The sequence below is a fragment of the Doryrhamphus excisus genome, linkage group LG11 (genome assembly GCF_037039965.1).
Source record: "Doryrhamphus excisus strain RoL-2023G ecotype Guam linkage group LG11, RoL_Dexc_Guam_v1.1, whole genome shotgun sequence".
NCBI classification, from domain to species: Eukaryota; Metazoa; Chordata; class Actinopteri; order Syngnathiformes; family Syngnathidae; genus Doryrhamphus; species Doryrhamphus excisus.
Window position 1 is genome coordinate 7,279,001 of NC_136367.1, and position 16,000 is coordinate 7,295,000.

Below are 16,000 nucleotides of genomic sequence, written 5' to 3' on the forward strand. Positions count from 1 at the left end.
ATGTTCTCCCCGTGCATGCGTGGGTTTTCTCCGGGTACTCCGGTTTCCTCCCACATTCCAAAAACATGCTAGGTTAATTGGCCACTCCAAATTGTCCATAGGTATGAATGTGAGTGTGAATGGTTGTTTGTCTATATGTGCCCTGTGATTGGCTGGCCACCAGTCCAGGGTGTACCCCGCCTCATGCCCGAAGACAGCTGGGATAGGCTCCAGCACCCCCGCGACCCTCGTGAGGAAAAAGCGGTAGAAAATGAATGAATATGTGTGTGTACATAATATCAATGAACAACACAACAAAAAATATCGTTTTTTGAAAACTGAAAAATATCAGTCTCATCACTTTAGTATCGATCCGATACCGATACTGCCTTTATATCTGTATAATCAACATTTGGATCGATCCGCCCACCTCTACCTCCCTGAGACCGTCATGTGAGAATGCAGTGTGGTCCACGAGGACACCATCAGAACCTTTCAAACCGGAACACTGCTCTTCCTCCTCCTCTTCCTCCTCTTCTTCCTTCTCGAGCCACTCCTCGTCTTTTCCGTGCGCGTGTGTAGGAATGATCTGATGATGAAGATGATGTCTGTCGTGTCTACTGTGGAGAACCTTCCCACACGCACGGAGAGTCCTGCATCCATCTACCAGCGCTTCAAGAACATCTTCAGCAGGTGACACCCTTACATACACACGACGACTCACATCTTTGCGTGACACCTGATCTTTCACATACATGACACACACACACAGTGTATGTACGTACATGTTGTACACGTGCTACATGTACCTGTCTTTTGTTTGTCCCTAATGTAAACCATGACATGCTAACCCATCCATAACCTTTAGCACATCTTATACAGCTTTATACTTAAACTCATTAAGTCCCTAAGCGACCTATAGGAAACATTATGGAGTGACAGTCATGACATTTTATCTTAGCATATGCTTCCCCAAAACGGAGCTAGCTCGTTACCAAAAGCATATGTAATGGATATTACCATGAAAGCTGTTGTAAACAGTTGGAATGCTTTAATGGTGTGTCAAATGTCATAATTGAACCCTTGTTACTACATTTCATCACTGAATGTATACAATACAAACTAGGAAAAAATCATTATTTACCTTGATCTTATAATTGGCGACTCCAAATTGTCCATAGGTATGAATGTGAGTGTGAATGGTTGTTTGTCTATATGTGCCCTGTGATTGGCTGGCCACCAGTCCAGGTTGTACCTCGCAGACAGCTGGGATAGGTTCCAGCACCACCCGCAACCTTCGTGAAGATAAGCGGTAGAAAATGAATGAATGAATCTTTATCTTATCTTATTTATATTTATCCTGACATGAAGTATGTGTCAAGGTAGCAAAAAATGCTAACAAGACACTCAACAAATGTCACTCTTTCAATCATTTCCAGTCAATATGCAGTGGAAGCGGATAATGGTAACACCAATTGTACTTTGACATGACAGTATGATATTTCCAAATGCATATAAATGATGGCTGAAAGTGATCAATTAACATTTTGGGTTAGATCGTGTCGCTGCTCCGAGCCTTGACCCCTAAATCTCACAACTGAACCTTCAGCGTCGTCTTTCTTGGATGGCATTCTTAGTATAGGACGTGCCTGTGAATAAATATTATCATTTTTACAGGTCATTGTATTCTCAGGGTATTGAATGCATCATAAATGGACTGTTGAAGTTGCCTTAGTATAAGATGTTTTGCCTGCAGAAAGACCAGATAGGACAGCAGTGTTCGTTCATGCTGAAAGACTCGCCCTGTTCTGACTAGATCTTGCTATCTTTACGATCAGTTACTTCTGAAAAAATAGATAGGACAGCTCTTGTATCAGTTCATGTTGAAAGACTAGATAGGACAGCTCTAGTATCAGTTCATGCTCAAAGACTAGCTAAGACAACTCTAGTCCGATTAGCTCTTACAGCTCTAATGTCAGTTCATGCTGAAAGACTAGATAGGACAGCTCTGTTCTGACTAGACAGGCCATCTCTACAATAAGTTCATTCTGAAAGACTAGGAAGGACAGCTCTCGTATCAGTTCATGCTGAAAGACACTTTGTGTTGCATGTCCTTGCAGGAAAAGTGCTCTACAAATAAAGTTGATTTGATTTGATTTAGTCCAGCGAGATAGGACAGCTCTAGTGTCAGTTCATGTGGAAAGACCAGATAGGACAGCTCTTGTGTCAGTTCATGCTGAAAGACTAGATAGGACAGATCGAGTATCAGTTCATGCTGAAAGACTAGATAGGACAGCTCTAGTGTCAGTTCATGAGGAAAGACCAGATAGGACAGCTCTAGTCCAGCCAGATAGGACAGCTCTAGTGTGAGTTCATGAGGAAAGACTAGATAGGACAGCTCTAGTGCAGCTAGATGGGACAGCTCTAGTATCAGTTCATGCTGAAAGACTAGATAGGACAGATTGAGTATCAGTTCATGCTGAGAGACCAGATAGAACAGCTCTCGTGTCAGTTCATGCTGAAAGACTAGATAGGACAGATCGAGTATCAGTTCATGCTGAAAGACTAGATAGGACAGATTGAGTATCAGTTCATGCTGAAAGACTAGATAGGACAGATTGAGTATCAGTTCATGCTGAAAGACCAGATAGGACAGCTCTAGTCCGGCTAGATAGGACAGCTCTATTGTCAGTTCATGAGGAAAGACTAGATAGGACAGCTATAGTCCAGCTAGATAGGACAGCTCTAGTATCAGTTCATGCTGAAAGACTAGATAGGACAGATCGAGTATCAGTTCATGCTGAGAGACCAGATAAAACAGCTCTCGTGTCAGTTCATGCTGAAAGACTAGATAGGACAGATCGAGTATCAGTTCATGCTGAAAGACTAGATAGGACAGATTGAGTATCAGTTCATGCTGAAAGACCACATTGGACAGCTCTATTCCAGCTAGACAGGACAGCTCTAGTGTCAGTTCATGAGGAAAGACTAGATAGGACAGCTCTAGTCCAGCTAGATAGGACAGCTCTAGTATCAGTTCATGCTGAAAGACTAGATAGGACAGATCGAGTATCAGTTCATGCTGAAAGACCAGATAGGACAGCTCTAGTCCAGCTAGATAGGACAGCTCTAGTGTCAGTTCATGCTGAAAGATTAGATAGGACAGTTTGAGTATCAGTTCATGCTGAGAGACCAGATAGAACAGCTCCGGTCTCAGTTCATGAGGAAAGACCAAACAGGACTGACTGGGTAGGACAGCTCTAGCATCAGTTTAAGCTGAAAGAGTGCAATTATCAATAGGTAAGACATCGAGAACATCACCGTCCCAACCTCTACCTGTTTCCCACTCCTTTGAAAAGCTTTGGAACGTTCTCAAATTAAACTGTGACAAAAATAATAAACAAACAAATCATTTATAATTATTTGTATCATTTATTCAAAATGCCAGCAAACAACTTTTCCTTTCTCATCAACTTTACCACCCTTGTCCCCTTACCCCACATCTGAAATCTTGGCAAGGAAAGGCCAAGAACTGATACTAGGGCTGTCCTATCTAGTCTTTCAACATGAACTGACACTAGAGGTTTTCTATCTGGTCTTTCAGCATGAACTGATACGACAGCTGTCCTACCTAGTATTTCAGAATGAACTGATTGTAGACATGGCCTGTCTAGTCAGAACAGAGCTGTCCTATCTAGTCTTTCAACATGAACTGACACTAGACGTTTTCTATCTGGTCTTTCAGCATGAACGGATACAACAGTTGTCCTACCTAGTCTTTCAGAATGAACTGATTGTAGACATGTCCTGTCTAGTCAGAACAGAGCTGTCCTATCTAGTCTTTCAACATGAACTGACACTAGAGGTTTTCTATCTGGTATTTCAGCATGAACTGATACAATAGCTGTCCTACCTAGTCTTTCAGAATGAACTGATTGTAGACATCGCCTGTCTAGTCAGAACAGAGCTGTCCTATCTAGTCTTTCAGCATGAACTGACACTAGAGGTTTTCTATCTGGTCTTTCAGCATGAACTGATACAACAGTTATCCTACCTAGTATTTCAGAATGAACTGATTGTAGACATGTCCTGTCTAGTCAGAACAGAGCTGTCCTATCTAGTCTTTCAACATGAACTGACACTAGAGGTTTTCTATCTGGTCTTTCAGCATGAACTGATACAACAGCTGTCCTACCTAGTCTTTCAGAATGAACTGATTGTAGACGTGGTCTGTCTAGTCAGAACAGAGCTGTCCTATCTAGTCTTTTAGCATGAACTGATACTAGAGCTGTCCTATCTAGTCTTTCAACATGAACTGATACGTCAGCCAGATAACCTGAACCTGCCACCTAAAAAGCATCGCCGTCTTAGCCCATGCCCCCCCCCCGTACAGCTGAAATGCTCATTGCTCCATTGTGCCTTTGAGTTCTTAGAAAAGCTCTTCTCAATAAAATGTATTGTTATTATTATTATTATTATTATGGTAAAGCTCTAGTGTGACTAGTTGGGACTACCTTGGCATACGTTCATGCTGAAAGACAAGATAGGACAGCTGTAGTGTCCGTTTCTGCTGACACTCGACGTTTCCTTAACTCTCCTGGAACATCAGGTGATTAGCCACAATTAGCCACAATTTATAAACTACATTTTCTGTTGTCAACAAACATTACAATTCAGTAATTTATTATTATAATATATATAATATATATATATATATATAATATATATATATAATTTATTGAACTCCAGCTGCACCCGAGCATTCCTGTGTTGTGCTAAGCTACTTAGCATCCTCCCGAGTGGAACAAAAATGTTTTATGACTCTTTGTGACTCAGTTGATTTTGTCTTTTAATTGTTTAATTTAATTGATTGTCTTTTAATTGTTGGTGATTTTAATATTCAACCTTGACACTAACTGCACGGTGGTCGTGTGGTTAGCACGCAGACCTCACAGCTAGGAGACGAGGGTTCAATTCCACCCTCTGACACCAGCTGCATGGCGGTCGTGTGGTTAGCGCGCAGACCTCACAGCTAAGAGACGCGGGTTCAATTCCACCCTTGGACACCAGCTGCACGGCGGTTGTGTGGTTAGCGCGCAGACCTCACAGCTAGGAGACGCAAATTCAATTCCACCCTCGGACACCAGCTGCACGGCAGTTGTGTGGTTAGCGCGCAGACCTCACAGCTATGGGATGCGGGTTCAATTCCACCCTCGGCCATCTCTGTATGGAGTTTGCATGTTCTCCCCGTGCATGCGTGGATTTTCTCCGGGTACTCCGGTTTCCTCCCACATTTCAAAAACATGCTAGGTTAATTAATTGGCCAATTAATAATTAATTGTCCACTCCAAATTGTCCATAGGTATGAATGTGAGTGTGAATGGTTGTTTGTCTATATGTGCCCTGTGATTGGCTGGTGACCAGTCCAGGGTGGACCCCACCTCTCGCCCGAAGACAGCGGGGATAGACTCCAGCTCGAAGACAGCTGGGATAGACTCCAGCACCCCCGCGACTGCAGTGCTGCAGTGCCGACCCGTGAAAAGGATGAATGCTATCCCATGGGTTGGAGTGTGCTCTTCACTATTTTTCTGCAATGTTCTGTGGACAAGCCTTGTCTTCTGTGGCTTTAACGACTCCGTGTTGATTAACTCTTGTTCCGAGAGTGTTATGGACTTAGCGAGACATTTTAACACTACCTGTAGTAATATCTTGGACTTGATTGCAGCCCTCAGGACCAAGTGCACTAAAGCCGCGTCTGAGCCGTGTCTGAATGGGAATACATGCCTTCCCAGACGTGAATGCAGACTCGCTGAGAGACAATGGAAGCATAGGCTGCATGTGTCTTTACATACGTTAATGGAACATTTCTCTACATGTCAGCAAGCTATCAAGACTGCAAAGACTCAGTTCATGTCAAACCTTGTGTCTGCCTGTAACCGCAGGCCTGATGTTCTTTTGAATGTGCTTGATGGTATGTGCAACCCTGCAATAATGTTGGCATGGTGTCACCATCAAGTATTTGTGACCAGTTTCTTGTGTTTTTCACTGACAAGGTTTCAGCAATTTGGTTCTTAGCATCTTTTGCTGTTGACCCCGGTGTTCCTCTTGTGTGTTCAGCTGTCTTGAAGCAGTTTGTTTACCTGAGAGAATTACCACAAGCTGCCCATTATCTAAAACTGTTAATCATTGGATTGTCTCCCACATAATTTGGCAAAAACCTAATTTGTTTTTATTACCATTGGGCCTTATATTCTGGGGCTAATCAGTGCCTCTCTTTCTTCAGGTTGCGTTCCCCCATTCTCTGCATAGCAGGGATGAGCCGGACACTTGTTATAAATGAGCGCTAGTTTCCTTCAAATGAATTTTTGTCTTGATCCATGAAGTCATCATAAAACAGGCCTGCTACTTACACATTGCTACTTACTACTGCCACATTGACTGGACACAACCTTAGGTTCAGATCCAGATCCAGATCCAGATCCAGATCCAGATCCAGATACAGATACAGATACAGATATAGATAGTGGTAAAAAAAATACAATTTGGACCCCAATGCTCTGTCCAATAATAGACCAAACTGTAAGCCCCCCCCTTTCTTTCCAAGGTGTTAGACAAAGGCTCCTCCGTGAGGTTTAAGTGCCCGAGTGATCCCAGGAGCTATGTTGTCCGGGTATCCTCTCGTAGAGTCTCCCAAGGCAAACAGGTTCTAGGTGACGGGCCAGATTGAGAGTGATACAGAAGACCCGTATAAGGAAAAGCAAGAGCCGAGACCGCATAAGGGTCCGTCTAGCGCATTGTATTTTGGGTGGTGGTCCAGGTTGGGCGCCCCCAAAACGTTGATACATAGTCATATATTTATTATTGATCAAGGTCAATATCAATTATAATGTTAAAATTAAATGTTAAATAAAATTTATCTTGACCTTGAAAAAAATTTGATAGGACAGCTCTAGTCTGACTAGATAGGACAGCTTTAGAAAGACTGGAGAGGGCAGCTCTAGTATCAGTTCATGCTGAAAGTCTAGCGAGGACATCGCTATAGTCTGACTAGATAGGACAGCTTAAGTATCAGTTCATGCTGAAATACTAGATTGGACATCTCTAGTCTGACTAGATAGGGTAGCTGTAGTGTCAGTTCATGCTGAAAGACTAGATAGGATACCTCTAGTGTCAGCTCAGTGCTCAAAAACTAGATCGGACAGCTCTAGTCTGACTAGATAGGACAGCTTTAGTGTTGGTTTGCACTGATAAATTAGATAGGACAGCTGGAGTCTGACGAGACAGGACAGCTCTATTATCAATTCACACTCGATAGGACAGCTCTGGATGATTTGTGTATGACAAAAATTTGTGGCTTTCAACACATTCCAGTGGTACAGTGAAAGACATGAAACTGGAACAGGCATCCACACAAACAGCCAATGGTAATGTCATTATTGTTCATCCAAGACCCCTTTATATTCCTCATGCTCATTAAGAAATGTCATATACAACTGCATGGAACTGTATATATTTTTATATAGTATCCAAACTTAGTTGCTTTGCATGCCCTGATAAAATGTTGGTGTTATTTACGACAGGAGCAGCAGGAGTGTAGTTGACGTGTTACAGTTATGTCTTTTAATGACTTTTGCATTCTCTAATACTAATGCAAGGGCCGGTTATGAACTCACAAGTACTTTTATAATTATATTTCTTACTGGCCTCATGCGTCCTATAGCTCTTGCTCATAGACCTGCAATGTGTACAGGTAGGTAGGTGTATGTTGAGGTAAAGGAAAGGTAAGGTAATCTCCTCTTCCGTACTGTGACACTGCAGCCATCAGCTAGCTGCATTTCTGCTACTTTCCCTACTCTTCTCATTTGAGTTTGCCTTCCGGGACACCGTAGTATTTTGAGATTTGGTGATGCAACATGGTTGAATAAACGAGCAATGCTGGGAGTATCATCCACACCTTTATTCATTCTACATGATTCAACACTTACGAGAACAACTATGACAGTATATGAAAAACCAGGCAACATTTTTGTTCTCCCCATGATTGCGTGGTTTTTCTCCGGGTACTCCGGTTTCCTCCCCCATTCCAAAAACATTCTCGGTTAATTGGCCACTCCAAATTATGGCCACTGTCATATCACTATATAGACAGTTACTATGGTACCCATTATGTCATTGTATGGTCATATCACCTCCTACTTCGGTACGAGGTACATTATTAAAAAACAAACAAACAAAAAAAACTTAAACTGTATTATGGAAAGCAGGAAGTGAACAAATGTAACAGTGACTGATTGTAAAAGTACCAGATGGAGGGGTAGGATTTAATAAGCTTTGCTTTTTCCTACTCTTTTTGGACATGTGGAACTGTGAACTGATTATGGGATGCACTCAATTGTAATTTGATGCATGTTCAAATGAAATTAAACCATTACCATTACCAAATTGTCCATAGGTATGATTGTGAGTGTGAATGGTTGTTTGTCTATATGTGCCCTGTGATTGGCTGGCCACCAGTCCAGGGTGTACCCCGCCTCTCGCCCCAAGACAGCTGGGATAAGCTTGTGAGGTAAAGCGGTAGAAAATGAATGAATGAATGAATCCTACGAAAACAGGGGGCTTGTAAAAGCGAGGTTTGACTGTGTGAATGCAATAATAACGTGCGTGTTCCCTGCAGAGACCTGCTGGTGACTTTGGCCTTCGGTCAAGTACTGTCCCTGTTGATCTGTGCCATCGGCCTGACCAGCAAGTACCTGGCTGATGACTTCCACGCCAACACACCCGTATTCCAAAGCTTTCTCAACTACATCCTGCTCTTCCTGGTCTACACCACCACACTGGCAGTCAGGCAAGGTACACACATACACACATCATCTACAACCATCCCTCACAATATCAATTAGCACTCTCTCGCTATATTGTGTTCATTCAGAAATTAATTAATATATATTTCCTGTTTGGTGGTCGACTAAGGTCTACCATATTGAAATACAAGGGAAATGTAGTATTTTGGTCACTGGGTGGCAATAATGCCAAAAATCATTGCGCCAATTTTCCTTACATTGCATTACCTGAACAGTGCATGATCTTATGAAGTCAGCCATGGCGTGTCTGACATCATAGAGTGAAAAAAAAGTTATCCACCCATTCCGTGTGGAACTGGTAGATTTTTGGCTTCTGAGGTTTAAAAAAAGTACATTCAAGGCTAACTGGTTAGCTTGCTAGCGGCCTGCGCAATGAATAATAGGAGTGTAAAGGTGACCATAGGTGTGTTATTTCACTTTTGCAGGGTTATATGGGTTATAATGTTAAAGGGGACCTATTATGCTCATTTTTTGGTCTTTGTATTGAGTTGTGGACTCCTATAGAGCAACTACACACACAATAACCAGCACAGAAAGCGTTCTAGTTCTTCCAGAATCTGCACCTATTCAGCTGTAATTCTTTGGATTTCATGGTTCCCAAGAAAATGGTCTGTTTTAATGTATTCCACCCATGGCCCGCCTCCAGGCACGCCCACTCTGCTGCGGTTGATCACACTGCCAAGTGCATAGAAACACTTCCGGTTTGTGCTGCTAAATGTTTAAGACTTGATAAACAGCGATTTTACCCACTGCTGAGTACATATAAAGACTTCCGGTTTGTGCCGCCAACTTTATAGGAATTGATAAACAGCAATTTATCTTTTTTAAATGCCCGCTTTTAACATACAGCCATATGTGTTGGATCCCGAATCGATCCCGAAAGTAGAGACTATACAGTCCGAAGTTTCTCAAGAAAAGAGGTTACTTCAAGATGTCTCTCAATGGTAAGTAGCATTAGCATTTTAGCGTTCTACAGCATCAATAAGGTGTAATCTGTTTTGCGGGACTACCAGTGTGTATAAAACTCAGAGCTATTAGCAACCCACTTCCTCTATGCTATAATGCTTAGACCATTCACACTCACATTCATACCTATGGACAATTTGGAGTCGCCTAGCATGTTTTTGGAATGTGGGAGGAATGTGGGAGAAAACCCACGCATGCACGGGGAAAACATGCAAACTCCACACAGAGATGGCCGAGGGTGGAATTGAACTCGAGTCTCCTAGCTGTGAGGTCTGCGCGCTAACCACACGACTGCCGTGCAGCCTTGAAACTTACTCTAACCAAATATATTTTAACCATGAAACATAGTATTAATCCAATTGATCTTCTACAACCTTGTAAATATGCTTTTTAACATTGTTAGAGCCCTATAGTCACCTTTACACTACAATATTGTCAATATACTAATAAGAGAAAATCAGTCATATAAGAGTCATATTGGTGTGTGTGGCTGTAAAGGTATTTTGGGACTCGGGGAGCTGAGGAGGGGGACGGACAGGAAATTACATTTGGGGTCCAAAGTTAAGTTTTAGATTTTCGTGGGTTACAACCGCAATAGTAGCCTGCGTTTTTATTAGGGATTTTTGATTCGGGATTATTGTGTTTGTTGTGAGATTATTCAAACCTACAATAAATACCTGTTGTTCTGGCCATCAACTCTGGTGCTTGTGTGTGTCACCCAACATTACAGTAACATTACTGACGGCTAATGTCTTATAGTATTTATGTCACTTCATTTTCATGCTTGAAAATGCTTTATTTAGGCAGATAGTACATAACATTTGCTATGCAGCCTCCCTCCTTCGTATCGTAAGGGGTGCTCAAAGCTAACAGCTGCTTCCAAGTGTAAACAATGGAGCAAGATGCAAGCTACAAATGTAACAAGATGAACATCCATAGCTGCACACTTGCTTAAGGGGTCGGCATGACACAAAAAACGATGAGAAAATATGAATAAAGCACTATTAAACATTAAAAACATAGCAGGACATATGGAGCGGCGCCATCTTGAAACATGAGACCTCCGCATCAAATCTAGTCTATATTGATCTGAACGATATGCTTGTTTTTGAAATCTTCAAAGAAATATCATATTTTAATAATATCGATGTATTGCCCAGCCCTAGTCTCACTCACTAGACCAGGGGTGGGCAAACTTTTTGACTCGCGGGCCACATTGATGTGACAAAATTTCCGGGGGGGGGGCAGACTATATGTTTTACACGTAACAGTCCACCTGGTATTATTGTATCTGTAAAATTGTCATGCAATCTGCTATTATTATTTATTATTTTATATTTATATTTAAATATTTTAAAAATAATAAAATATTATAATAATTACAATAAAATTACAATAATAATTATTATATTATTATGTAAAATATGCAAATATAACAATAATATTATATATAATTAATATAATAATTAGCATTAATATAATAATTATAATAATCATAATAGTTCTAATAATAATTATAATAATCTAATAATGATCTAATAATAATAATAATTATTGGCCGTAGTTTGCCCATCCCTGCACTAGACCAATTCCTTAACCTTCCCCTTGTGTTTGGGTCGGCACTGACCCGTTTTACATTTTAATGCATAAAAAGAATCACATAACATTTGTTTATTGCATCAAGGCTTTTTGACTTTGTCAGGAAACTCTATTTCAACAAAATAAAACCCCAAAAATAATTTTTACTACATTTTAAAATGGTCTGGTTGAAATGATGACCACTGTATTGTTGGGGTCGGTTTCGACCCGGTTATAATAATATGATTATAAAGCAATATTTTGAGCCAAAACTGAAATCATAAGTGTACAATTAGCCAACACAATGACAACCAGCTCCTCTTCTCATCATGGAAGCTTTTTGCTTACCGCTTTTCCAATACCAGCATACCAGCATGTCCAGACATGTGAGGTGAATTCACTCATTTGACTGATGGCTGATTTCACATTTACAATTTGGATCATGGAAAGAATGGCAAGAAGTACAGTGAACCAAGATCTGGACCAAATGTTTGGTGACAATGAGGGAGAGGACAGACCAGCATAGCCATTGAGATGAGCAGTAGGACAACGTGGAGTATGATCAAGAAGACACAGATGATGCGAGTCAGATGAAGAGGTTGCTGGTGGTGAAGCTGTTCTATATCCATCAGGAATAGCCAGGGAACAAAAGAACCTTCAATTTATGAATATGATTCTTTTGAGGTTCATTTTACCATTTTTGGAAATTGAAATGGAAAGGTATAGTGACAAAAAATGGCCTACATGCCCACACCAAAAGCATTAAAACCAACATTTTCATGGATGAAGAAGCCTAAGAAGGTAACCAGAAAGCTAACACAAGAGGAAGGATATGCTGTGAAAAGAAAAAAGATGTCATACTCTCACAGCCTAACCAATCCAAGTCAACGCTCATTATTGTGAAATCAAAAAGAATGTTGATGGAATATTTCTTCTACTTTGTTTTCCCGCTGGTTCCTCCAGGTGAAGGCAACTTGTTGGCCATCTTGAAGCAGCGCTGGTGGAAGTATATGACTCTTGGCTTCATTGACATTGAGGCCAACTACCTGATGCTAAAAGCTTACCAATACACCACCCTGTCCAGTGTTCAGGTATTCCCTTTCTTGTCACATGCTGCTTTCTATTTGCTTTTCCATTTCGACGGCCTTTGATCGCAGCAAGTTCCTCTATTCAGGCACCATCCACATCACATCATTGTCTTCCATTTCTTTTGTTTTGATCTCAGACGTCCCCTGTTAGCATGTGCATAGCATCATTTGTTCCTGAAAGGTCATTGGTGATTCTTAACTGCCATAATCTATCATCCCATAATTCCCTGTTCCCTGGGGCGCTTGCATGTCATCGTGTATGTTTCTGCCGACATGTACACATTTAGACCCTTGAATACGCTTCACTGCTCTCCAGGTACGCGTTTTGCTGCATTGCATTGGTTTCAGTTTCGAGTTCAGCCCCTGAAGACGGGGTGAATCTCCAACGTGACGTTGGCTTGTGTGGTTGACAGTAAGGATCGACCGATACATCGGCCGGCCGATATTTGCGTTTTTTCCTCGTAGCGGTATCGGCCGATACGTGCGTGGGTTCGCCGATGTATTTTTCCACCGCATGATTTACAGTCAGGCATCCGCCGTTTCCGCCGTGTGTTTGCGTGTCTCGCTGCGGAGGAGCAGTCATCACATCGATGCTCGCTAAATTTAAACTACAACAGAAATGTTTTGCACATGGTTGAATATTTATTCATTTTATAGTTGATAATGCTATGGATATGGATCGATATGGATCGACCATATCGGTCGATCCCTAGTTGACAGCCCTCCTGCAAAAACACCTTCTTGTCTGATTTCAGATCAGCATTCGCAATAAAAATGAGTGTTGTACACCCTCCTTCTCTCTTTAATTACCATTCATTGGCGTCAAACGACGCTAGCAAGCCCAGTAGCCAACAAGGGTTGATGTCATGCTCAACTGCTCAACCCTGACTGAGGGCTTTAAAATAATATTGGGAAGACATACAAAATGAACAATCTTATGAATGTTACGATTTAATTTTAATTCCATGATTTATTTCTTGTCTCTTTGTCTTCTCTCAGCTGTTAGACTGCTTTGTGGTCCCAGTGGTCTTGCTGCTATCCTGGTTCTTTCTGTTAGTGAGGTACAAGGCTGTGCACATTGTGGGGACGTTGCTGTGTCTGCTGGGGGTGGGCTGCATGGTGGGGACCGATATCCTGCTTGGCCGCCAGCAGGGCCTCGGTAAGTATCATACCGACTGGTAACTTACTTAGTCTTCTTTGCTTTGCCTTTCAGTGACTTTATTTAATGTATACTATTACTTCATGTAGACATCTTCCGAGGTCAAACAATCCTGAAGGTCATCTGACTCACATGTGCCGTCTCTATAAGTGTGCTCACACTGAAAAGTACTGCAAAAAGTGCAGTGCTGTCTGTCATGGCTAGGTACTGCAATGGTGGCGCTAGCGTTCCAACCATGACTGCTAATTGTTGGTTGCTTCTCTGACACGGTGTGTATGATATGTACACACGCAGGCGCCTGTAGGATTCCTTATTTATAAATGGAATGTTGTCATATTATTATTATACAGCATAGAAAACATTTTTTCGACCATCAATATACATTTTTTAACATTATTAAAGCCCTCTAGACATTAAATAACCTGTAGTCACCTCTACACCCCTAACATGCATGCTAGGTTAATTGGCCAATTCAAATTGTCCATAGGTATGAATGTGAGTGTGAATGGTTGTTTGTCTATATGTGCCCTGTGATTGGCTGGCCACCAGTCCAGGGTGGACCCCGCCTCATGAACGAAGTTACCCTAGTGAGGATAAGTGGCATAGAAAATGGATGGATTAATGGAGGGTTGGGGAAAAAGGTTGGGGAAAAACTGTTACCGGAATAAAGTGAAAATATTATGGTAATAAGGTAGGTCAATTAAAACATTTCCCATGATGCACTTCGTCTGTACCAAACATTTAGTTGAAGGACAAGCAGCATAGAAAAGGGATGGATGGTGCTGCAATGCTGCTTCTGCTTCAGAGCGAGCCAGAGAGTCCAGAGCCCAGAGGGAGGCTGACATCACTGCAGTGCCCCAATGAATGTGGTGATCAGAAAAATGTGTCATGGGAAAATGGTTTTTTAAACTCATATTGGTACATGTTTGTATATTTCTCAAGTATATCTGTTGAGTGTTAAGCTGCTGTGTGATGAATTTTTAGTAAGATGACACAGTGAGTCAGACTCTTTATGCTATTATATCCACTATAATGTCCGTAAGCGATTTCTGATGGGTTAGCTTGTGATTGGCTCCTGCCGAAGAGCTGCCGTTACCTCAATGACTCACGAGCAGCACAATATTTAAAGTTATAGTTCTGAAGTAAAGGAGAGGTCACAAGATTTGAACATAACGATTTAACGTAAATTAGCCTCATTACTGTTCAAAGTTGAAGAAAAAAGTAGCGACTTATACACCTGAGTTTACCGTACATGTTTGTGCTATATTATATCGGTTTCAATATATTATATATTGTATATTCTGCTTGTCTAACCCAAGAAGTACTACATATTATGTGTATAATGTATATATACAGTATATATGTATATTCTGCATGTGACTATGACATGGTTGTCCTGCTCCTTCCAGGTGAGCCAAATCTCTTTGGAAATCTTCTAGTTTTGGGGGGAGCAACCTTGTACGGAATTTCCAATGTCTGTGAGGAGTTCATCGTGAAGAATATGAGTCGGGTGGAGTTCCTGGGCATGATGGGTCTCTTTGGATCCTTTTTCTGCGGCATCCAACTGTGAGTCATTGCGATTAATAAACCTGATTAAAGCTTAGTATCGCCATCCATCCGTTTGTGTTTTCCTCTTTATGGAAGGACAGCAGTGACAAGCACCTTTCAGCTCACGCACACCCTCATCTTTTTAAGATGATGCGAGTACCGCAAGTGCCTCTCGTATGACTTTAGTATGTATTTTATTGTAGGTGTAGCAAGAATAATGATGTCACACTTACATTAAATACATACTATTACAGGCTATAGACGTCACGGCTAATAAATGTTTCAGCAACATTATATTAGTGGCCACATGCTGACAAACATGAAAATGTGCAGGCGCCACGATCCAGCACAGTTCAGATCCAGCACAACAGTTGGGAAGGAGAAGTGATATTCGACTACTAGTTAGCGTCCGGTTTAGCAACCATTAAAGATACAATAAAAAGACAATTATTTAAAAATAATAATAATAACAGCCCAAATTAATAAATCAACACAATAAAAACTTCAGCCAATCACACCACTAGTCATTTAGTCATGCAATAATAAATTCACAAACAAGTCAATGAAAAAAATACATTTCTGTTCATGGACTTCATGGCGGAAACAAACAGGTAACTTTTCCACACATCCTACACAACATAATGGCTTCAAATTAAGGGTGAAATATGGATTCATCTTGATGCGTTTGTGGGTATCGGTGAAATCGGATGCAAGCGCTGTTTTATTATGTTATGTTATATATTATTATATTATACAGTCCCTGACAAAAGTCTTGTCGCTTATCCAAGTTGTAGGAACAACAAATAATAACTTGACTTGTA

General features: G+C 41.2%; 1 protein-coding gene across 2 annotated transcripts in view; it reads left to right on the forward strand.

Moving 5' to 3' along the window:
- The first annotated feature begins 307 nt into the window (after positions 1-307).
- slc35f1 (solute carrier family 35 member F1) overlaps positions 308-16,000 on the forward strand; it is a 21,980-nt gene continuing 6,287 nt past the window's right edge. The window contains exons 1-5 of one of the 2 annotated variants that reach the window (XM_058091741.2): positions 308-672; positions 8,654-8,824; positions 12,348-12,475; positions 13,472-13,631; positions 15,041-15,197. In XM_058091741.2, the coding sequence (XP_057947724.2) occupies positions 8,737-8,824; positions 12,348-12,475; positions 13,472-13,631; positions 15,041-15,197 (533 nt within the window). In that variant the 5' untranslated portion in view covers positions 308-672; positions 8,654-8,736. Of the gene's footprint in view, positions 673-8,653; positions 8,830-12,347; positions 12,476-13,471; positions 13,632-15,040; positions 15,198-16,000 lie in introns of both variants that reach the window. The other variant, XM_058091739.2, reaches the window with a different exon arrangement.